Source organism: Hyla sarda, chromosome 4 (genome assembly GCF_029499605.1).
Source record: "Hyla sarda isolate aHylSar1 chromosome 4, aHylSar1.hap1, whole genome shotgun sequence".
NCBI lineage: Eukaryota > Metazoa > Chordata > Amphibia > Anura > Hylidae > Hyla > Hyla sarda.
In genome coordinates, this window is record NC_079192.1 from 185,330,380 (window position 1) to 185,353,231 (window position 22,852).

Here is a 22,852-nt window from a genome sequence, read left to right on the forward strand (position 1 = left end):
AGACAAACACTATCCAATAATTCATGTGAATGAATTAATGAAATCTCTACTGGCCTTGAACGTTCATTGAAAAGGCTTTGGTTGCCTCAGAGGTTTCACTGTGTGTATGTGTAATATATACAGTGTAATATCTTTAAAAATATATATTCAGTAGCAACATTGCCTTTATTTTTATTTAGAATTACATGTACTGTGCATTTTACCTTTTTACCCTCAACGTGTAAGGGAGTATTTGCCTAAAGGCACTTTGTCCTCTTTAGTGGTTAGTTTTTGTTTTGTATGTCATATTATGCACACTCTGATTTGCTTTTCTACCTTTATTTCCCATCAGGATAAGAACAAGAAGCTCCGTCCTCTTTACGATATACCATATATGTTTGAGGCCAGAGAATTTCTACGCAAGAAGCTAATTGGAAAGAAGGTAAGATGAGTGTCTGAGCCTTTCATAGGCTTGATCGAGGTGAGAGGTACCACTCCAGCAGAAATATAGAAGAAAAAGTTTAAGCACACAGCTGTATTCTGAATTTGTAACATGGCACTTACAGAAATGCACTAAGACCTATAGATTTCTTTGAGCTCCCATTTCTTTGAGAAGGGTTTGAGATATGGGATTATAGATTGGTGAGCTGAGCAACCTTACTATACCAACTAAGTCTAAAATAAGACCCATGAAAGGTTTAAAACAATTAAAAGCTTTGGTCTTGTGTTGTACCAGTCATCTTTCCAAATCCTTGTGACCTATATCACTTTGAAAGAGGATAAAGTAAAATCTATTTTACGCATTAGAAAATCTACACAGTAGTCATTAAATGTTCTTAATTGCCTTGTAATTAGATATTAAGGCTAATTAGCCGAGGCTTGTTAACCTTTGTTACAGATTGGGAAGTCAATGTTTTTCTTAACAGTTGACTGTTGGAACAAGGCCACATGGAGGACTAGAAAGAGTGCACAAATTTAGTTTGGTGCAGATTTGTAGGCTACTGTTCTACATATACTTAATGGACACATCATTTTACTGTTAATTATTGGCTGCACACTTTTGCAGGTAAATAGCAGTTTTCCTTTTTAAAGCTATGTGACCTTTTAAGCATTTTGAAAACAATGCCAAACTGTATTGTAAGTACTGTTAGTTTTTGTCTGTATTCTATTCAACAACACTACCAAGAAGAGTTTCCCTTGGGGGTCTCTGGGCACTATTATAACAAAATTCCTTGGGGAAATAAATCCCCTCAGAGTTAACCCTGACTAAAGACACCCAAAACTAGTTGAAGACTTAACTTTTATTTTATCAAAATAAAGCCATCTAATGGCGAAACGTTAGGCAGGAGGAAGATATATTTTTAGCTCAGCACTGTGATATGGGGTTCAACTTGTATAGGGACTACTGAATGGATAGCTGGCTATAGAATTTTCAAAACCAGCCAGCCAAAACACACCAATGCTGGATGCATGGTACAACTACAGTGCAACATATTGGCTTTTAAGCCAGCTAGCTGTTTGAAAAAAAACAATTACCGTATTTATCGGCGTATAACACGCACTTTTAGGCTAAAATTTTTAGCCTAAAGTGTACCTGCGTGTTATATGCCGATAAGCCGCTGCAGTTCAATGATTTAAAGCGTGCGCTTTAAATCATTGAACTGCAGCGGCTCTGCAGGAGCAGAGACCGCCACCGCTGCCGGCTTCTCTGCCCCTGCCTGTCTTGGGGTCTAGAGCCCTGCTGCCGGCCCTTCTCTCCCCCTGGCTATCAGTGCGGCTGCCAGTTTTCTCCCCCTGACTATCGGTGCCGGGGTTGGGTCCGTGCTGCTTCAGGCCTCCGATGTGCGTCCCCTGCGTCATTGCTATGCGCTGCGAGACGCAATGACGTCACTAGTCATTGCGCCGCGCATAGCAACAACGCATGGGACGCACACCGGAGGCCTGAAGCAGCGCGGACCAGACCCCGGCAACGGGTAATTATACAACCGGGGATGGGGGAGGCAACGGGGCAGCGTTGCCGGCAATGGGTGCCGCTGCCCCTTCTCTCCCCCGGCTATCGGCGCCGCTGCCCCATTGCCGGCGCCACGCTTCTCCCCCTGGCTATCGGCGCCTGCAATGGGGAGCCGGCACCGATAGTAAGGGGGAGAGAACGGGCAGCGGCGCAGATAGCCAGCGGGAGGGAAGCGGCGGCAGCAGGGCTCTAGACCCCAGGAAAGGCAGGGGGAGAGAAGCGGCCAGCGACGGCCCCTCTCACCCTGCCTTTCCTGGGGGTGTATTGGGGTTATTCGCATGCACACACACCCTCATTTTACCAAGGATATTTGGGTAAAAAACTTTTTTACCCAAATATCCTTGGTAAAATGAGGGTGCGTGTTATAGGCCGGTGCGTGGTATACCCCGATAAATACGGTACCTATGAACCTATACATGCTACATAGCATAATCAATACAGATCAAAATCTCCATACACAGTGCTGTAATTTTAACATATCACTAGGGATGTAAGAAAAAATCGATTCTCGCGATAATCGCGATTTTTTCATTTGCCGATACAGAATCGATTCAAAATATTTTTGAATCGATTCTTTTAGGGATGTGGAATTTTTATCTGCGGACGCCCGGAACAGCATGTCATGTCTTGGGCATCAGGAGATAAAAGTTCCACATTTGTGGAGCCGGGCAGGCCGGATCTGACACGGCTATGGAGCGGGCTCCGACTCGTGCCCACTCCGTACTATGCGACCCCCGGCTGATTTCAGTAGCCGGGGGCCGCCGCTAATAGCCAGCATGCGGCAATCGCCGCGGCTGGCTATTAAAGGAGTATCCGGTGCGCACTTTTCTCATTTTATCCTATCCAGGCTGCAAAATAAAACGCACTTTATCTTACCTGCCAACGAGCCCCCGGAGCTCCGGTACAGGTGTTCGGTCCCCGGGCTGTATTCTTCTTACTTCCTGTTAGTCCGGCACGTCACATGGAGCTTCAGCCTATCACCAGCCGCAGCGATGTTCCGCCTCCGCTGGTGATAGGCTGAAGCTCCATGTGACGTGCCGGACTAACAGGAAGTAAGAAGAATACAGCCCGGGGACCGAACACCTGTACCGGAGCTCCGGGGGCTCGTTGGCAGGTAAGATAAAGTGCGTTTTATTTTATTTTGCAGCCCGGACGGGATAACATGAGAAAAGTGAGCACCGGAGTACTAGATCGCCGCTGTCAAAGCTGACAGCGGCGTCTATTGGGATCTATGAATGCTCCCAGGTGGGCGATATATCGGGATATATCGCGATATATCGTCACCTAGACGGTATCGCGATATATCGGGATATATCGAATCGCCACACTGGTATCGCGATTCGAATCGAATCGCCAAATTCTTGGCGATTCACACCCCTACATATCACTGCCACCTAGTGGCCACTGAGCACCTTTTTTTAGGTTTATAAAAGTTAAGTCTTAAAATTGTTTTGGGTGTCTTTAGTCAGGGTTAACTCTGAGAGGAATTTTGTTATAATATTTTTTGTCTGCATTCTGACTGGGTCATTTTTGCCTTGCAAATATCAGGGTTGCTGAGCCACTGGTAAATTGTCTGTTCTGTGAAATCTCATCCCTCTTTGTGTACTATCCGGTCATCCATCCGATTTCTGTGTATGCTTAAATAACACGGCGGAATTGGAAGCATCCTATACCGCATTAAGTGCTGGGAGATTGACATTTGGTTGATATTGCCACACTTTTGTCTGGGTGGAATCCTCCCATGTGCCCCGCTTCTGGCAGCGAGACAATGCGGTATAGTCTGCTTCCTATTGCAGCTTAAGTGCTGGGAAATGTGCATTTTGCCACACATCTGTCCAGAAATAATCCTCCCGTTTGCCCTGCTTCTGGTGGTGGGACCAGTTGCAACAGCAAACCTCCCAACACAAGATTTGTATCGGCCCACAGGTGAGGAAACGCCACGCAAGTTATTATACAGATGTTTGTTATTGTTGGTTGTATGTAACATGGGACACAATAGATTTGCAGCCACTCCTGAAAAAGCTTCAGTGGCTAACGGTGGAACGTGTGAAGCTTTGCTGTCCCCCATGGTCCTGTGATGGTGTCCCGGTAGCTATCTTTGCCAATATAGCCATCTTGCATAGGTTTATTAAGTTGGCTCACATTAGGGTTGTTGGGCATTTCCATCACTGTAGGCATGGGTCTGCACAGCTTTTTACCTTTTTGGATGTGTTGATTCTTTATTTACCCCGAGGGGCTAGTCTTGTTCTGTATTACAGTCAATGTCCATAACGACCCAAACTAGAAGTATACAATTAACAATTTCAGGAGAGGGGTGATACAAACTTTTATTAAACTGAAGTGCGAGACTTTTATATATTGTTGTGCCCGGGCTGCAAAAAAACAAACAAAATAAACTTTAGCATACCTTCCTACGTGCCCCTATCGGTCCGGTACGGGCCTCACAGTCCAGTGGTGCAAACCTCACTCAACTTCCTGGGGAAGGAGACGTCACAGCAGTCGGCGTATCACCGGCTGCAGCGATGTCCCGCCCCGGCCAGTGATGGGCTGAGCACACTGACATGTAAGAAGCCGGCCAGAGCTCCTTACAGCCGGAGCGGGACATCGCTGTGGCCGGTGATACACCGACTTCTGTGACGTCTATCACCGGCCACAGCGATGTCCCGCTCCGGCTGTAAGGAGCTCTGGCCGGCTTCTTACATGTCAGTCTGCTCAGCCCATCACTGGCCGGGGCGGGACATCGCTGCGGCCGGTGATACGCCGACTGCTGTGACGTCTCCTTCCCCAGGAAGTTGAGTGAGGTTTGCACCACTGGACTGTGAGGCCTGTACCGTACCGATAGGGGCACGTAGGAAGGTATGCTAAAGTTTATTTTGTTTTTTTTTTGCAGCCCGGGCACAAATATATATATATTATATTTTAGAGATGAGCGAACTTACAGTAAACTCAATTCGTCACGAACTGCTCGGCAGTTGATGACTTGTCCTGCATAAATTAGTTCAGCTTTCAGGTGCTCCCGTGGGCTGGAAAAGGTGGATACAGTCCTAGGAGACGCTTTCCTAGGACTGTATCCACCTTTTCCAGCCCACCGGAGCTCCTGAAAGCTGAACTAATTCATGCAGGAGAAGTCCTCAACTGCCGAGCCGAGAAGTTTGTGACGAATCGAGTTTACTATAAGTTCGCTCATCTCTAATATATATTATAAATTTTATATATACATTTTATATCTTATAAAAATGTGTGTATTCTAATATGCTCCTTGTATGCAATCTTTTGATTGCATACACTGAACAATGATATGCCATAGCATTGATTAGTGTAATTTGTGCTCGATTGCTCCAGCCTGAATCTCAGGCTTGGAGCAATCAAATGCGATCGGCATTTGGGGTATAATATCCTCAAAATCTAGAATGGATAAACAGATCGCTGCTACTAACTACAGAAAATGAATAGGAACCTTCAACCTGCTTCCACTGGCATTCTGCCAAATCCGGGACATCAGCTACCGATTTGAAAGGCTTGTGAGAAAGGGCTAGGCCCCATCGACGGGAGGACAGTATAAGACTGAGTTTCCTATGAGAAACCATTGATCAATGGAAAAGATCAGTGTGTGCAGTGTTATAGCCCCTATGGGAGCTATAACATTGCAAAAAAAAAAAAAAATGAATAAAGATCATTTAACCCCTTACCTAATAAATTTGAATCCCCCCCCCCCCCCTTTTCCCATTTAAAAAAAAAAAAGCATATGGGGTCAGAAGAGGACAATGTTAAACCTATAGATTTATGTAGTTATGATTTTTTCCAGAAGTATGACAAAATCAAACCTACCTTAATGGGGTATCCTTTTAATCTTATGCACCTACAGAATAAAGATAAGGTGTCATTTTTAACAAAAAATGTACTGTGTAGAAACTGAATCCCCCAAAAGTAACAAAATGCCTTTTTTTGTTTCCAATTTTGTCTCAAAATTACTTTTTTTTTCTGTTTCGCCGTATGTTTTTGGGTAAAATGACTGATGTCATTACAAAGTAGAATTGGTGGCACAAAAAACAAGCAATCATATGGATTTTTAGGTGGAACGTTGAAAGTTATGATTTTTTAAAGGTAAGGAGGAAAAAAAACAGAAAAACCCCGGTCCTTAAGAGGGTTATAGTAATAATGTATAATTCTGCTGTCCAGCAAAGTTAAGTGTATAAAACATGTTAAATGTAAACAAAAACTGTGAACCCTCCCTTAGTCTGGCAATCCCTTAAAAATTGTAAGATGTCTGCTTCATAAGTCAGCACCCCACCTTCAGTAAACCAAATTTATGGATTCCCAGCTGCATCATTTTTGAAGTGTAAGACCATGTTCACATGGCTGAAAATGTGCGTGTGGACATCACGCATATTTGAATGTTCTGGTGGGCGCTGGGACTGCTTGGAAATGTGCTGTTTCGTAGACTGCAATGCATTTCTGTGTAGAATCCACAGAATGAATAAATGTCTTTTTGTGGACGCTGGAAATAAGATTTCCGCTACAGAAACCTCTGCCGCGGAAATTCTGCCATGTGTACAGTGCAGCAGAATTTCACTGAAATGCTGCGCTGAAATTTCCAACCAGAATTCTCCTTGAAAACTACAATGTGAACATAGCCCAATAATTAAAGGCAAACCCCATCCCCTCTGTTCAGATATGCCCACCCACCTCATTAATATTCATGATCTCCTTGACCTATGAACGTAAGGGATACTGGGTATGTCTGATCAATCATCCATTGTGCAACACAGTTGATACCATATTACCAATGCCGACTAATACTGTATATATCTGAAACTGTGGCACCAATCTGGGTGAGAAAAACAGGAGTTTGAACCATATATTCCATGAACCATATATTCCATGTATTCATTTTACTAAAAGGGAAACTGACAGCCAGTTCACAAGCACTAAAGTCAAACAAGTGTCTATGAGGTCTTTGTGGCAAATCCTGTTGGTATTTAATACTTGAAGGGCTTATAAAGGAATAGATAAACTGAAAAATGTATGTAGGTCAATTCTATCAGTCATAAAGACTTGTTGTAGTGACATAGGAAACTCCTATTTAGTATGTGGATCTCTTGCCACTTTATCATGTTTTATTGCAGTTTTTCAGTGAAATTTTCGGTCCTGTGGGCCTGTTGAGCTTATTTACTTAATAGTGTTAGTCTTGTTCTGCTTGGTTGATAGCATTGATCCTAGTCATTTGTGCTCACTGGCAGTAATATGTAGGAAGCCGCTTAAGTAGATGATCTATTGGCTTTACTTTTGGCCAGAAGCGCTTCTGGCAACTATACATATTCAATGGGAAAAACTGTTCTGTCTTTCGCCACAATGTGAAGCACATAAAACTGGGTATACTATGATTAAGGAATAAAAATAGTAGCTTTTGGCTGAGAAATATGCCTTTCTTTTATGGAGATTCAGGGAGTGTTAGGAAGCAAAATGACTTAAAAGTAAGGGTAGGGAGTTTTGATGGAATTATATAGAAGGCTACTGCTTTAACATTGTTATTAAGCCAAGCTCCTTTAGACAAAGTGTCTAACATATATTCCAGGATGAGTCTTTGTTGGGTTCATCAGTTTGGTTAAAGGGGTACTCCTGTTTAAATTATTGTGTATATATATATATTTTTTTTTTTTACTGATGACAGAACATTAAACAGATTTATAAATTACTTCCATTTAAAATCTTAATCCTTCCAGTACTTATCACCTGCTTTATACTACAGAGAAAGTTATTTTCGAATTTATTTTGCCTGACTACAGTGCTCTCTGCTGAGACCTCTTTTCCATCTCATGAACTGTCCAGAGCAGGAGAGGTTTGCTATGGTAATTTTTCTCCTGCTCTGAACAGTTCCTGACATAGACAGGGGTGTCCTGCGGTCAGGCAGAAAAAAAAATCTCAAAAAGAAAAGAACTTTCTCTGTAGTACACAGCAGCTAAGTACTGGAAGGATTAAGATTTTTTAATAGAAGTAATTTACAAATCTGTTTAAATCAACTGGTGCCCGAAAGTTAAACATTTTTTTTTTTTTTTTAACAGCAAAGTAACCCTTTATGTGTGATTGCTGCAGCAGTTCAGTGTTTTGTCATTGTGTACGATAAGTGCATATATTGTGCTCATGTTTTGTGCACAGTCTCTGGAGAGTTTGTGCCATAGTTATGCATGACTCATATGCATCATGGTTTTTAGATGTGGGTGGTGCATGTTATTGGTCCATTGTATGTGCTAGTGGGTTCAGTGAGTGGTGTGCAGAAGATAGAATCAGCCTGTTGTACAATTCTGCCAGGATGGATTTATTTTGCTTACATTATTTGATAAGGGGGAATAGTGACTAAAAGTACCACTATTAAATATACTAGGTTTATATACAAATTACACCCGTATGTCATGGCGAAAGGTGCTCCGGGCACAATGGTACATATGCTGTATGAGTATATTTTGTATATTAACCTAGTATATTTAATAGTGGTACTTTTAGTCACTATTCCCCCTTATTAAAAAATGTAAGCAGAATAAATCCATCTCGGAACTGTACAACAGGCTGATACAATCTTCTGCACACGGCAGTGTAAACCATTTCTGCAGAACACCGCAGCTAGAAATATTGAATAGGTGTGTGTGTGTGTGTGTATATGTATGTGTGTATATGTATGTGTGTATATATATATATATATATATATATATATATATATGTGTGTGTGTGTGTATATGTGTGTGTGTGTGTGTGTGTGTGTGTATATATATATATATATATATATATATATATATATATATATATAATAACCAGTCTAAGAAAAAAAAAAAATATTATATTTGTCTATCATAACCTTTACTGTAATACTATTACAGTATTCTATTCTTTTTCACAGGCTGCTTCAATGATGGGAGCTGTTGTACCTGTACTAATAGACAGATCGCCGCGGGTGTCACTCCTGACGCCCAATGAAATTGTCCTTTCTATTGCAGAGATGGAGCGGCTTTCTCCTGCGCTCACATCTCTACACTATACTCTGGCCGGCTAGTGATGTGAATAGAATTCACATAACTTCATATCTCCCGCAGAGAGCTGTGATTTGCCAGATGGTTCAAGCCAATCACAGCTCTCTGTGGGAAATAGGAATAAAAGGTGTATATATACGGCAGATACTCATACTACAGTGGGACCAGAGAAGTTCAGCAGGACGCTTGTATCTATACATTTAATGGACAATCGCATCAATTGACACAAGTGACACTCGCTGCGATCTGTCTATTAATGCAGGTGCAACAGCTCCCAGCATGGAGCAGTGTGGCTCCATTTTTGGAGCAGTAGTAGCTGCAGATCATAGTAGGTGTCACTCCTAGCTATTGCAGAGATGCGAGTGCAGGAGAAAGCCGCTCGCATCCATACATTATACAAGACTATTTCAGGGCTGTCGCTAATGAAGAAATTCGTTATTTTTAATAAAGTTGAAGTTGGATTCGGTCCAAATCGAATTTTTCTGGAAATACGGAACAAAGTCTACTACTTCCAATTCAATTCACTCATCTCTAATTGGGATCATAATTTTAATTCGTTGGCTTCTTGTTGTAGGGGATATAGGGGGACATGTATCAAAACGTGTGCAGAGGAAAAGTTGCCCATAGCAACCTATTGCCTTGGTTCTTTAATTTTTAAAAAGGCCTTTACAGGTTGTGATAAATCTCCTACATAATGTTTACTGCAGTAGCACATCTTTCCATGGCATTATTTTTATGAAGAAGCCAAGACAGACACCTTAAAATGAATGTACTTAGTTAAAATCTGATCCTCCTAGGTTTTTATGGAAATTGATGGGTTTTCTTAGTGCAGAATGTCATGCGATTTGAGAACTATTGAAAGCAAATTACTTGAAGATATTCTATAAGACCCACATTCTGAATGTTTTGAATGGGGGTATTCAATCCTCCAGTGCTGTAGGACAGTGGAAGTTCTAGAAATTGCAGGAGAAATACTTTTGTGCTAAAATACAATTGTGTATTAGGCATTTGATACCGAACAAGCAGATTTCATAGAGTATATTTAGGTGAAGGAAGTGATTTTCTGCCTAAATCGCACAGCGCTTGTGGTTTTGTTGTCACATTGATCTTTCAAGCAAAACCTTGTCTTGGAAGTGAAAGTAACCTGAAGTCATCTTAGCCAGCAAAGCAGCTGGATTCTGCTTTCCTGTTGAAAGCGATCCGATTAGAGCGGTTTACTGGTGTATAGTTATAGAAATGGTGCAGAATAAATATCAATACAAATGTTTCTTTCACTGGATTAATTTGATAAAATGCTGCAAGTCCTTGTGTTAATCATAGTGTTCCCCGGGGGACTGGACATTCTACAGATATAAAGAGCACATCAAGATTGATTTGTAGAATCAGTATGAAGTCATCCACAAGTAACCTCACATCAGCTCTACATTTTATGTCTGTGGACCGTTAATTCTCATAGATTTTTGTAGTAGAACAAATGGTTTCAGCTCTAGTGATCAGCTGCAGGCTAAAACATTTTTATCTACAAGTGTTGCTGTGGTCTTGAATAAGGATCTTGGTGAGCAGTACTCTAACACGTCGTCTCTGGGTTCCATTCAATAATGAGTATTGCTTAAGAGGTTATTCAGGCTGCCGTATAAAAGTTCATATGGTACTCGGGCACAAAAAAAAAAAAAATCCATGCTTACTTTGCCCTGGTACCCCAAACTTTTATTTTCTTCTTCCTGCTTCCAAAAGACCTGGCCTGGCTCAGTTGCAGTGTGATGTATTGAGCCCTGGCATTGGTGTTTTTCCTAGTGCTGGGGCTCAATATCTCATTGCTGTTCAGCCAATCGCTGGCCAAGGCAGGACATCACTGCAGCCAGCAATTTGCTTAGCTGCAGCTTGACTTAATGAACAAAGGGAACCAGGAAGAGGAGCTCACTAGGGACCATAGTGGGACACGACAAGCATTTCTCCTTTTTGACACAAAGATGTCTCTAGTGTTTAAAAATTGTATTTGCTCCAGCAAGAGTTTGCTGGAGGTTAATCTGAAAATAGTTAGTTATTTCATTTACAGAGTATCTTTGTTTCCAGCTCCTCCATCTTCCCTGAGACTAAGCACCATACTATGCTGTCTCAGGAGGCTTGGCTAAATTTTTAGTTTCCATGCTCTGGCCCCTATGTGATGCAATTACCTCTGACCAGCCCTTTAAATGGACACTGTCAGATAAAAAAACGTTTGATCTATTGTAAAGCATGCAAAATCAATAGGTTTTGCAATTGCTTTCATTTGAAAACTTAAAGTATTTCATTCTGAAAAAGCCAGTCAACTGCCCTTCCTGCTTGTTTGGACACATACTAGTCCTGTGTCCATGCATCATCATCTACGTCATGGACACACTTCCTTGATTGACAGCTGTGAGCGCAGGGCTCACTGCTGGAGGAAAATCCTCCCACTGTCAGCTTGTGTCCCACTATTGTCAATGAGGACAAGCTGGGAGTTGTAGTTTTGCTAATGCTAGAGATGTGAGAAGAAAGCATACTGATGGAGGGGGCAGAGACCTGCAGTGAGGCCACGCCCCCTCCCTTTAAGAGGAATTCAGACTAGGGAGCTAAATTAAGTGTAGTAATAAAAATAAAAGGTGCTAGACACATAAAAATTTGATGTACATGGTCAGGATTAGGTACTGAGTGATTTATTAAAAAAAATAAAATAAAATAAAAAATTGGGTTGGATCTGACTGGTACGCTTTAAGCCTACATCACAATTTACCTGTTATATTGGCCAAGATTTTAACCAAATTTGGTTATGGGCAAAATCTCTCCGGTTTCTCAATCACAGCACAGCTTTCATATCTTAACCCTTTAAGGACACAGCCCAATTTGGCCTTAAGGAAAATGCAATTAAAATTTTTTTGCATCTTTGCATCTTTTTCCAGTCAGTATTGTCGGCGATCAAGAAGATGTTGGAATAGTGGCAGAGGCAGGTTAGGAGACCCCAGTCCGCCATATTGGCTGATTGTATCCTTGCAGCAGCACCACAGGCAATCCTGTCATCCATTAGTACAAATCACAGTGCCGCAGATGCCGTGATCCCTATTCATCACTGCATCTGAGAGGTTAATGGTGGACATCAGCTTGATCGTTGATGTTTGCTATTACAGACGGGTTTCTGGCTAACAGCTCGTTCACTTGCTTCATGTATAGGACTTAAATGTATGTCCTGGTGCGTTGATTACCAGGACGTACATTTAAATCATGTTAAGGGGTTAACAAGTTCTGGTAAAGTGAAAGCTGAGCTGTGATTGATATGGGCAAAATCTCTCCAGTTTCTCCTAACACATTTTGTATATACACCTATAATTGTCACCACAAAAAATACCACCATATAATATCAAAATTTGTAGACTTTATTAAAGCAAAAGCATAGAAAAAAACAAAATACAACTGGACAGACCACCCCAAAACTTGCATGGGTTCCCTGGTCACATTAAATACAATAATGGAGTATGCCAAATAACTAATGTATCCTCCATACAACAAAATAAAGGTAATGTCTGCAATTCATAAATACACACTAATGTGACATATCAAGTTACTACATAACTATAGCAAGCATACTTCCAGTGGCCATCCAGGGATCCCGTGCAACCTCAACGGACTTCGTTTCGTGGGTCTCCCCACTTCATCAGAGGTCAATTTTGATTTTACAGCCTCCTTCCTCATAGTGACCTCATAGTTAATATGGTTGAAAAAGACATACGTCCATCAAGTCCAACCAGGGAATTGAATTGAAGTGAAGGGTGTAAGGGGATAAGGGGAAGGGATGTAGTTTTATAATTCTGCATAAGCATTAATGTTTTGTTCCAGGAATGTATCTAACCCTGTTTAAAAGCTATTAATTGTTCCTGCTGTGACCAGTTCCTGAGGTAGACTTTCATAAATTTACAGTTCTTATGGTAAAGAAGGCGTGTTGCCCCTTTAGACTAAACATTTTCTTCTCCAGATGGAGGGAGTGCCCTCTCATCCTTTTGGGGGGGGGGGGGGGGGGGGGTGTTTAACCTGGAACTGTTTTTGTATGTTCCATTTATATCCTTATACATTTATCATATCCCCCCTTAAACGTCTCTTCTCAAGACTAAACAATTGTAACTCCTTTAATCGCTCCTCATAGCTAAGATGTTCCATGCCCCATATTAGTTTAGTCGCGCGTCTCTGCACCCTTTTCAGCTCCACAGTGTCCCTTTTATGTACAGGCGACCAAAACTGAACAGCATATTCCAGGTGAGGCTGTACCAATGCTTTATAAAGGGGGGGGGGGAGAGTAGTATGTCCCTGTCCCTTGAGTCCATGCCTCTTTTTATACATGACAATATCCTGCCGGCTTTGGAATCAGCAGCCTGACATTGCATGCTATTCTGAAGTATGTGATCCACAAGTACACCCAGATCTTTCTCTACCAGTGACTCTGCCAGTTTAATCCCCCCCTAAGACATACGACGCATGCATGTTATTAGTACCCAGATGCATAACTTTACATTTATCCACATTAAACCTCATTTGCCAAGTGGATGCCCAGACACTTAGTCTATCCAAGTCATCTTGTAACCTATACACATCCTCTATAGACTGTACCGTGCTACAAAGCTTGGTGTCATCTGCAAAGATAGAAACAGAGCTGTTAATACCATCCTCTATATTATTGATAAATAAATTAAACAGCGGGCCCAGTACAGAACCTTGGGGTACACCACTAATAACCGGGGACCAATCAGAGTACGAATCATTGACCACCACTCTCTGGGTACGATCCATGAGCCAGTGTTCAATCCAGTTACAAACTAAAGTTTACAAGCCCAAGGACCTTAACTTACCTGTCAGACGTCTGTGAGGGACAGTATCAAACGCTTTGGCAAAATCCAGAAACACTATATCCACAGCCATTCCTCTGTCAAGGCTTCTACTCACCTCTTCATAAAAGCAAATTAGATTGGTTTGACAACTTCTATCCTTAGTAAACCCATGCTGGTTATCACGTATAATACAATTATCCCTATGTATTCCTGTATGTAATCCCTTATAAGTCCTTCAAACAATTTACCCACAATGCACGTTAGACTTACCGGTCTATAGTTTCCTGGGGAAGACCTAGAGCCCTTCTTGAAGATTGGTACCACATTTGCCTTGCGCCAGTCCCTTGGCACAATACCAGACACCAGAGAATCTCTAAATATCATGAACAAGGGTACAGATATTACTGAACTTACCTCTAAGAACTCTTGGGTGTAGTCCATCCGGCCCTGGGGATTTGCTTACATTTATATCACTTATCTTACCTTGTACCATCTCTACATTAAGCCAGTTCAGTACATTACATGATGTGTTACCAGCACTGACCTGTCCAATGTCAGCTCCTCCTTCTTCCATAGTATATACAGAACTAAAGAACCCATTCAGTAGCTCCGCCTTCTCTTGATCGCCCGTGACAACCTCCCCATTATCATTATTAAGGGGTCCTACATGCTCTGTCCTTAATTTTTTTAGATATATAAATGCAAAAAAACACATTTAGGATTAGTTTTGCTTTCTTTGGCCACCTGTCTCTCATTTTGAACTTTTGCTGTTTTTATTACATTTTTACAGATTTTATTAAGCTCTTTGTACTGTTTAACCCCTTAACGACGCAGGTCGTATATTTATGTCCTGCGCCGGCTCCCGCGATACGAAGCGGGATCGCGCCGCGATCCCGCATCATATCGCGTCGGTCCCGGCGCTCATTAACGGCCGGGACCCGCGGCTAATACCACACATCGCCGATCGCGGCGATGTGCAGTATTAACCCTTTAGAAGCGGCGGTCAAAGCTGACCGCCACTGTGAAAGTGACCCGGCTGCTCAGTCGGGCTGTTCGGGACCGCCGCGGTGAAATCGCGGCGTCCCGAACAGTTTGCAGGACACCGGGAGGGCCCTTACCTGCCTCCTCGGTGTCCGATCGGCGAATGACAGTCAAACGCCGATAACACTGATCATAGGCGTGTTAATACACGCCTGTGATCAGGATGAGAGATCAGTGTGTGCAGTGTTATAGGTCCCTATGGGACCTATAACACTGCAAAAAGTGTTAATAAAGGTCATTTAACCCCTTCCCTAATAAGTTTGAATCACCCCCTTTTCCCATAAAAAAACAGTGTAAATAAAATAAACATATGTGGTATCGCCGCGTGCGTAAATGTCCGAACTATAAAAATATATCATTAATTAAACCGCACGGTCAATGGTGTACGCGCAAAAAAGATTCCAAAGTCAAAAAAAGCGCATTTTTGGTCACTTTTCATACCATTAAAAAATAAATAAAAAGTGATCAAAAAGTCAGATCAAAACAAAAATCATACCGATAAAAACTTCAGATCACTGCGCAAAAAATGAGTCCTCATACCGCCCTGTACGTTGAAAAATAAGTTATAGGGGCCAGATGACATTTTTAAATGTATAAATTTTCCTGCATGTAGTTATGATTTTTTCCAGAAGTTCGACAAAATCAAACCTATATAAGTAGGGTATCATTTTAACCGTATTGGCCTACAGAATAAGGTGGAATTTTTACCGAAATATGCACTGCGTAGAAATGGAAGCCCCCAAAAGTTACAAAATGGCGTTTTTTCTTCAATTTTTTTTTCGCACAATGATTTTTTTTTTTCCGTTTCGACGTGCATTTTTGGGTAAAATGACTAATGTCACTGCAAAGTAGAATTGGCGACGAAAAAAATAAGCCATAATATGGATTTTTAGGTGGAAAATTGAAAGGGTTATGATTTTTAAAAGGTAAGGAGGAAAAAATGAAAGTGCAAAAACTGAAAAACCCTGAGTCCTTAATGGGTTAAGGACAAAGGACGTACTGGTATGTCCTTGGTCCTGCTACCCTGATATAACGTGGGGTTACACGGTAACCCCGCATCATTTCACGGCAGGCCCGGCATCATAGTGAAGCCGGGACCCGCCGCTAATAGCGCGCAGCGCTGATCGCGGCGCCGCACGCTATTAACCCTTTAGCCGGGCGCTCAGAGCTGAGCCGCGCGGCTAAAACCGAAAGTGAAAGCTGCCGGTTAACTCAGTGGGCTGTTCGGGATAGCTGCGGCATCCCGAACAGCTTACAGGACAGCGGGAGGGCCCCTACCTGCCTCCTCGCTGTCCGATCGCCGAATGACTGCGCAGTGCCTGAGATCCAGGCATGAATGCGGCAGAATCGTCTATCACTGGTTTCCTATGAGAAATGAATGATGATCAGTGTGTGCAGTGTTATAGGTCCCTATGGGAGCTATAACACTGCAAAAAAAAAAAAGAAAAAAAAGTGAATATCATTTAACCCCTCCCCTATTAAAAGGTTGAATCACCCCCCTTTTCCCAGTTAAAAAACAGTGTAAATAAACATATGTGGTATCACCGCGTGCGGAAATGTCCGAATTATAAAAATATATCATTAATTAAACCGCTCGGTCAATGGCGTGCGCGCAAAAAAATTCCAAAGTCCAAAATAGTGCATTTTTGGTCACTTTTTATATCATGAATGATATATGATCAATAAGTCCTATCAATGCATATCATTACAAAGTAGAATCGGTGGTGCAAAAAATAAGCCGTCATATGGATTTTTAGGTGCAAAATTGAAAGTTATGATTTTTTTAAAGGCAAGGAGCACAAAACGAAAATGCAAAAACGGAAAAAACCCCGGTCCTTAAGGGGTTAAATGTTATAGCTGACCCATCAGATTTGAATTTTTTGAAGGCTATTTTTTTGTTTATTGCTCTTTTAACATTTGTCAGCCATGTAGGATTTAGTTTTAATCGTTTATATTTGTTCCCCTTTGGTATATATTTAGCTGTATAGTTATTTAGAGTTGATTTAAAGATGTCCCATTTACCTTCTGTATCAGTATTTGAGAATACCTCCCCCCAGTCAATGTCCTGTAGTGCAGCTCTCAGCCCAGGGAAGTTTGCCTTTTTAAAGTTATATGTTTTTGCCTTCCCCGTCTGTTTTCTACATTTTAAGTCAAAAGTAACTATATTGTGGTCGCTATTACCAAGGTTTTCCCGCACAGTTACATTACCAACCAGCTCTGCGTTGTTGGAAATGATCAGATCCAACAAGGCATCACTTCTTGTTGGGTCCTCCACAAACTGGCCCATAAAATTATCCTGCAATAAATTTAGGAATTTTCTCCCCTTTGTAGTTTTAGCCAGCCCCCTGCCCAATCTATATCTGGATAGTTAAAATCTCTCATTATTACCACTGTACCTTCCCGGGCGGCCCTCTCTATTTGTTTATGCAGCTGACCTTCTATCTTTTCAGTGATATTAGGGGGTCTGTAGATTACACAAAGTATTATTTTTTCAGTATTTCCCTCCTTTTGTAATTCTACCCACAGTGATTCCACCTCCTCAGAATCATCACACACTATGGCATCGTTCACACTGACTTTCATACCACTTCTTACATACAGACAGACTCCACCACCTTTTCTGTTCATTCTATCCTTGCGAAACAATGTAAACCCCTCCAGATTAACGGCCCAGTCATGCGAGGAGTCCAGCCATGTCTCAACTATATCAATATGTTCCTCCAGTATCAAGGCCTCAAGCTCCCCCATTTTATTTGCTAGGCTTCTGGCATTTGTGAACATACACTTCACATTTCCATTAAGTTTTACACATATAGAGTTATTGGGTCTAACGTTATTTGGGGCTAATGGAATTTTTTGAATTATTGGGGTTACAATTTTTCGGGCTACATTTATTTTTACAGCTGGTTTGTAACCCATGGATCTCCTTATCCACTGCTCTTAACCTCCCCCCACAGGACTCCTCTCCACCCACCATTATGTCCTGACCCCTCTCTAATCTATCCATCACACTGTCTGCTTTCTTTGCTTTATTATCCTCCCCCCCACTCACCTAGTTTAAATACTCAGCCACCCCTTCCAGGATTCTCTCCCCCAACACAGCGGACCCCCTTCCATTCAGGTGCAAATTATCCGTAGAATAGAGTTTTCACCCCAATGAAAAGTCAGCCCAGTGCTCTAAAAACCCAAACCCTTCCCCTTACACCACGACTTAAGCCATGCATTTAACTCCCTAAGCTCCCGCTGTCTTTCCTGCGATGCGCATGGCACAGGAAGTATTCCAGAGAACTCAACCTTAGAGGTCCTTTCCTTCAGTTTCGCACCTAGTTCCTTGTAATTATTCTTCAAGGACCTCCACCTACCATGTATTGTCGTTGGGTCCCACATGGACCACGACAGCTGGGTCATCCCCAGCCCCCCCTAGTAATTTGTCCACCCTTTCCACCACATTCCGAACCCTGGCACCTGGGAGACAGCAAACCATTCGGTTGAGGTGGTCTTGGTGACAAATTATTCTATCTGTCTTCCTGATTATAGAATCCCCTACCACAACTAACTGTCTTGGCTTCCTGCATTACCATCCCCCACACTACTAGTTGAGCTGTTCCCCCGGCTGTTAGGGAGACCAGTATCCACTAGGGTTGCCATCTCTGATACTGAGGCCCTCGCATCATCGCCCAACTTGGCAATTTTACTTGGGAGATCAGAAGCAGAAGTGGCCTTACTTTTCCTTGCCCCCTTTCCAGTCCCTCTAACTACATTAACCCAGCTCCCTACTTGGGCCTCCTGGCTAGTTTCTCCAACCTCCATTTCTACCCCACTAACTGCTTGCTCTGTAAGATTGTCGCCCTCAATGTTGCATTTTGCTCCTCTAGATCTCTAATACGAGCTTGCAGGTGGGCAACATGCTCACATTTGTCACAGCGATATTCACCCTGAAACTGCTGCTCCAGAGATGTATACATGTGGCACAATGTGCACTGAAGAAAACCTCCAATTCTGCTGTCCATATCCTTGGTGACAAACAGCTGTTATTAACTATTAAGAAAAACTTTTATCATAGGAGTGTAATACTTAGTTACAGTGGGTCCTGCTTACAACTGCTGCTTTTTAAACTTCTGCGTATAAAACTTCTCAGGTGTTCACACTTAAGAATACAACACTTTAGAATACAAACCAAAGCTTCAGAGAGACTCAGCCAGAGTAAAAGGCAGCAAACTAGAAGCAGCTTTTGCAGATTTTCTTGATGACAAGAGAATTTGCTGTGTGTGTGTGCTATATTCTGTAGCAGTTCTGAATGGGAAACTGGCAGGACTGCCGTGAGGTGAGTGAGCTGGGTGGGAGGGGAGTGATGAAGATCTAAGATACAAAAAAATGCATTCTGTGAATTGTAGTACTGAACAAGTGCTCAGCCTGGAAGCAAAGGTATTATATAGGAGATCCACCGACAAGCCAAATATATTTTTTGTGTTTTAAAATATGGGGCAGACAGCAAAGCAATCTGCATCAGCATTTATTTTGTTTTTTAACATAATGCTGGATTGCCAGTTAAGCCCTTTAGCACTCAGCCCATTTAGGCCTTTTTCAACCTACAGACCCATATGAGAGCTTGTTTTTGTGCGACCATTTTTACTTTGTAAGATACCTTTTCGCTTTAATATGTACCGCAAAACCACAGTTAGTTGTGGGCGAAAATGTAGAAGAACTTGCAGGTAGGGATTGGTTTTTACGCAGTGCACTTGATATTTAAAATTATACATTATCTTCTGTAGGTCAATGAGGAAAACTACCCAATGTATATAGTTTATCTATTGTACTACTTTGCCAAAAATTGCAAGCTTTAGTTTACAAAATTGTTATGCATAAAATTATCCTTTTATGAACAATATAACTTTATTTTTTGATATGCAGGGATGTATGGGGCTCCTTTTTTGCGCTGTAATCTGTAGTCTATTTTTTTTTTTAAATGGGAAAAAGAGGGTAATTTTATTTATTACTGGAGGGGGTTTTATATAATTTTAGAGACTTAAGCTGCCCTGCATCCTTAAGTACCAGGGGACAAGGGCGTACTTGTATGCCTTGCTTCCTTAAGAGGTTAATATGGCTGCTCAGCTTTCCAATCTAAAAGCTTTTTCGAAACAGTACAGTTTGGGCTGCTCCTGAGTATTTCAGAAGCTATTGCTCTATTGGAATTTTCACGCACAATTTCTCGGGTTTAAAATTAAGAATTGTCCCAAATAGAGAAAATATCCAGTAAGCTGCAGTTGTGAGCTTCAATGCCTTTTTGATGTCAAAGAATGGGCCCTCTGGTTTAAGAGGAGACAGACCACCATAACTCCTTGTTACAACCAAGGTATGACTAATTCCCTCTCAGAATACAGTACATATTGAACCATGAAGCAGATGGTCTACAGCAGCAGACCCTCTACATTGGGTGCCTCCCCTGTCAGCTATGAACAGGAAACTGAGGCTACAGTTTGCACAGACTCTCTCAAATTGGACAATGGAGGACTGGAAGTTTCTCTGTTCTGAGGAGTCTGGATTCCAGCTGCAAATTTCAGATGGCAAGGTCAGAATTTGGTGTAAACATGACAGTATCAGGGGTGTAGAAATTTAATAAAAAAACGACTTGTCCATGGGACTAAAACGGAGCAAAATCTATATGTCCCGTATGACTATCTACTTGTCCTGACCAATTTTTGCTTTTACAAAGTAGGAAAAGAAAATTTTAGCAAATTTGGTGGTTTTCTTTTCTACGCCAATTACCTTGTGGTTGAGCTAACATGGTATTTTGATACTTAAAGGGTAGCTCCCACCATCCTATTTTTATTTTTTTTTTGCTACCCTTCACACCCCCCCCCCCCCCCCCCCCCCGGCTACGGCTCTAGCCCGTTCCCTCCTCCTCATTACACTTGCAGTTACTGCAGAGTCCGGCAGCGGGCGTGCAGGGACAGCGGCGGCGATGTGCGGGAGGAGTGGCCTCCCAGACAGTGGCCGGGGAGCCAATGCGCTCGCTCCTGCCTGTCTGATTGGCAGGGAGCGAGTGCAGCCTAACTGAAAAAGGACTGATTGCCACTCCAAAATCAGTCCTTTTTCAGTAGCCGGTTTTTAAATGTAAGTTAAACCTTTTTTAGGTTTAAAAAAAATAAATAAAAGTATATTAGAGAGATGTTGTAGTACATAAGTACTACAACACATCAAAAAATAAAGTTGGTGACCGTGCCCATTTAAGGACGGCCTGATAACAGCAATACCAGATTTGTATGGTTTCCTTCATGTTTTACTAATTTAAAAAAAATTCGGAACTCTTTAATAAAATTTGCCTTTTTTTTTTAAACCCCTGTAGCCTTTTGTTAACCAGGCTGTATGAGGGCTAATTTTTTGCACCTTAACCCCTTATGGATGCAGCCCTTTTTCACCTTAAGGACTGAGCCCTTTTTCGCAATTCTGACCACTGTCATTTTACGAATTAATAACGCGAAAACGCTTTTACAGAATATTCTGATTCTTTTTCGTGATATATTCTACTTTATTTTGTTGGTAAATTTTCGGCTATACTTGCATTCGTTTTGGTGAAAAATCCCAAGATTTCATGAAAATTTTGCGTTTTTCTAACTTTGAAGCTCTCTGCTTGTAAGGAAAATGAATATTCACAATAAATGTTGTTTTTCTTCACAAATACAATATGTCCACTTTATGTTGGCATAATAAAATGGACATATTTTTGCTTTTTGAAAAAATTAGAGGGCTTCAAAGAGCAATTTTCTGAAATTTAATAAATTGCTAAATCTGAAGGGACAGATGTTACAGAACTACAACTCCCAGCATGCCTGGGCAGTCGAGGCATGCTGAGAGTTGTAGTTTGGCAACATCTGGAGGGCTACCGTTCGGGCACCACTGTAACAGTGGTCTCCAAACTGTTATCCTCCAGATGTTGCAAAACTACAACTCACAGCATGCCCAGACAGCCTTTGGCTGTCTGGGCATGCTGGGAGTTGCAGTTTGGCCTTCCCAGTGGTTGCCACAGTAAAGATCGTTTTACTTTCACTTTCAATTCCCCCCCACCGTCGATTCCCTACCTGATCCTGCAGGCTCCAGCGAAGATCCCAGGTCTCCAGGCATCTTCTCCTGCAGGTACGGCCTCCATCTTCTTCCCAGATCCCCTCGACATCCAGGGGTGGGCAGAACGGGGGGGTTGCCATGGCAACCCCCTGTCCTGTGCTGCCATTGGTCAGAGCCCTGTTCTGACTAATGGCAGGGGATAGGAGGAGATCGCAGCTCTGCCACCTCACTCCTATCCCTTAGGCTGATCGGGGCTGTTGCTGACAACTCCGATCAGCCTTATTTTCCGGGTGATCGGGTCACCAGAGACCCGATCAGCCCGGAATTGGAGAAAATCGCATGTCTGAAGTGACATGCAATTTTCTCCAATCGCCGGCTCAGGTCCCCAACCGGCTAGCGTATGGATACGCCCTCGGTCCTTAAGGACTCGGAATGCAGGGCGTATCCATACGCCCTGTGTCCTGAAGAGGTTAAGGGGTTAAAGTGCATCTCCTGCTTGATACTCAACCTTCACATTTTGTATATCAAGTGAAACTAAACAAAATCCATTGTATTGCTATTTTTTATTTCCAGTGATAGTCTTTTATGTATATGTTGATGTGGAACACTTTTATTTATTATCCCCTTTGTGAGTGTATCTAGAAATGTCTCTGCCTGGGAAAAAACAAGTACTTTCTTGGAAATTGTAAGATGTACATTGTTTTGCTTGAAATGATGCCTCCCGTTGGGGAGCCAGCTTCATTAACACATTTATTGGCAGGAAAGAGAAGTATCAAAGACTTTTACATATCAATTTGTGCAAATTGTCTCTGCTTCTGAAAGTGTTCATGCAATAGCAGGTGAGTTGTCTGGTGTAGGTTGCATTCTCAAGCTGTGTGCAGTGCGGAAGATGGCAGTGTAAACAA

The 22,852-nt window shown here is 42.1% G+C and overlaps 1 protein-coding gene across 1 annotated transcript in view; it reads left to right on the plus strand.

Moving 5' to 3' along the window:
- SND1 (staphylococcal nuclease and tudor domain containing 1) overlaps nt 1-22,852 on the plus strand; it is an 815,381-nt gene that overhangs the window by 171,365 nt on the left and 621,164 nt on the right. The window contains exon 11 of the mRNA XM_056573088.1: nt 332-421. Within this exon, the coding sequence (XP_056429063.1) occupies nt 332-421 (90 nt within the window). The remainder of the gene's footprint in view (nt 1-331; nt 422-22,852) is intronic.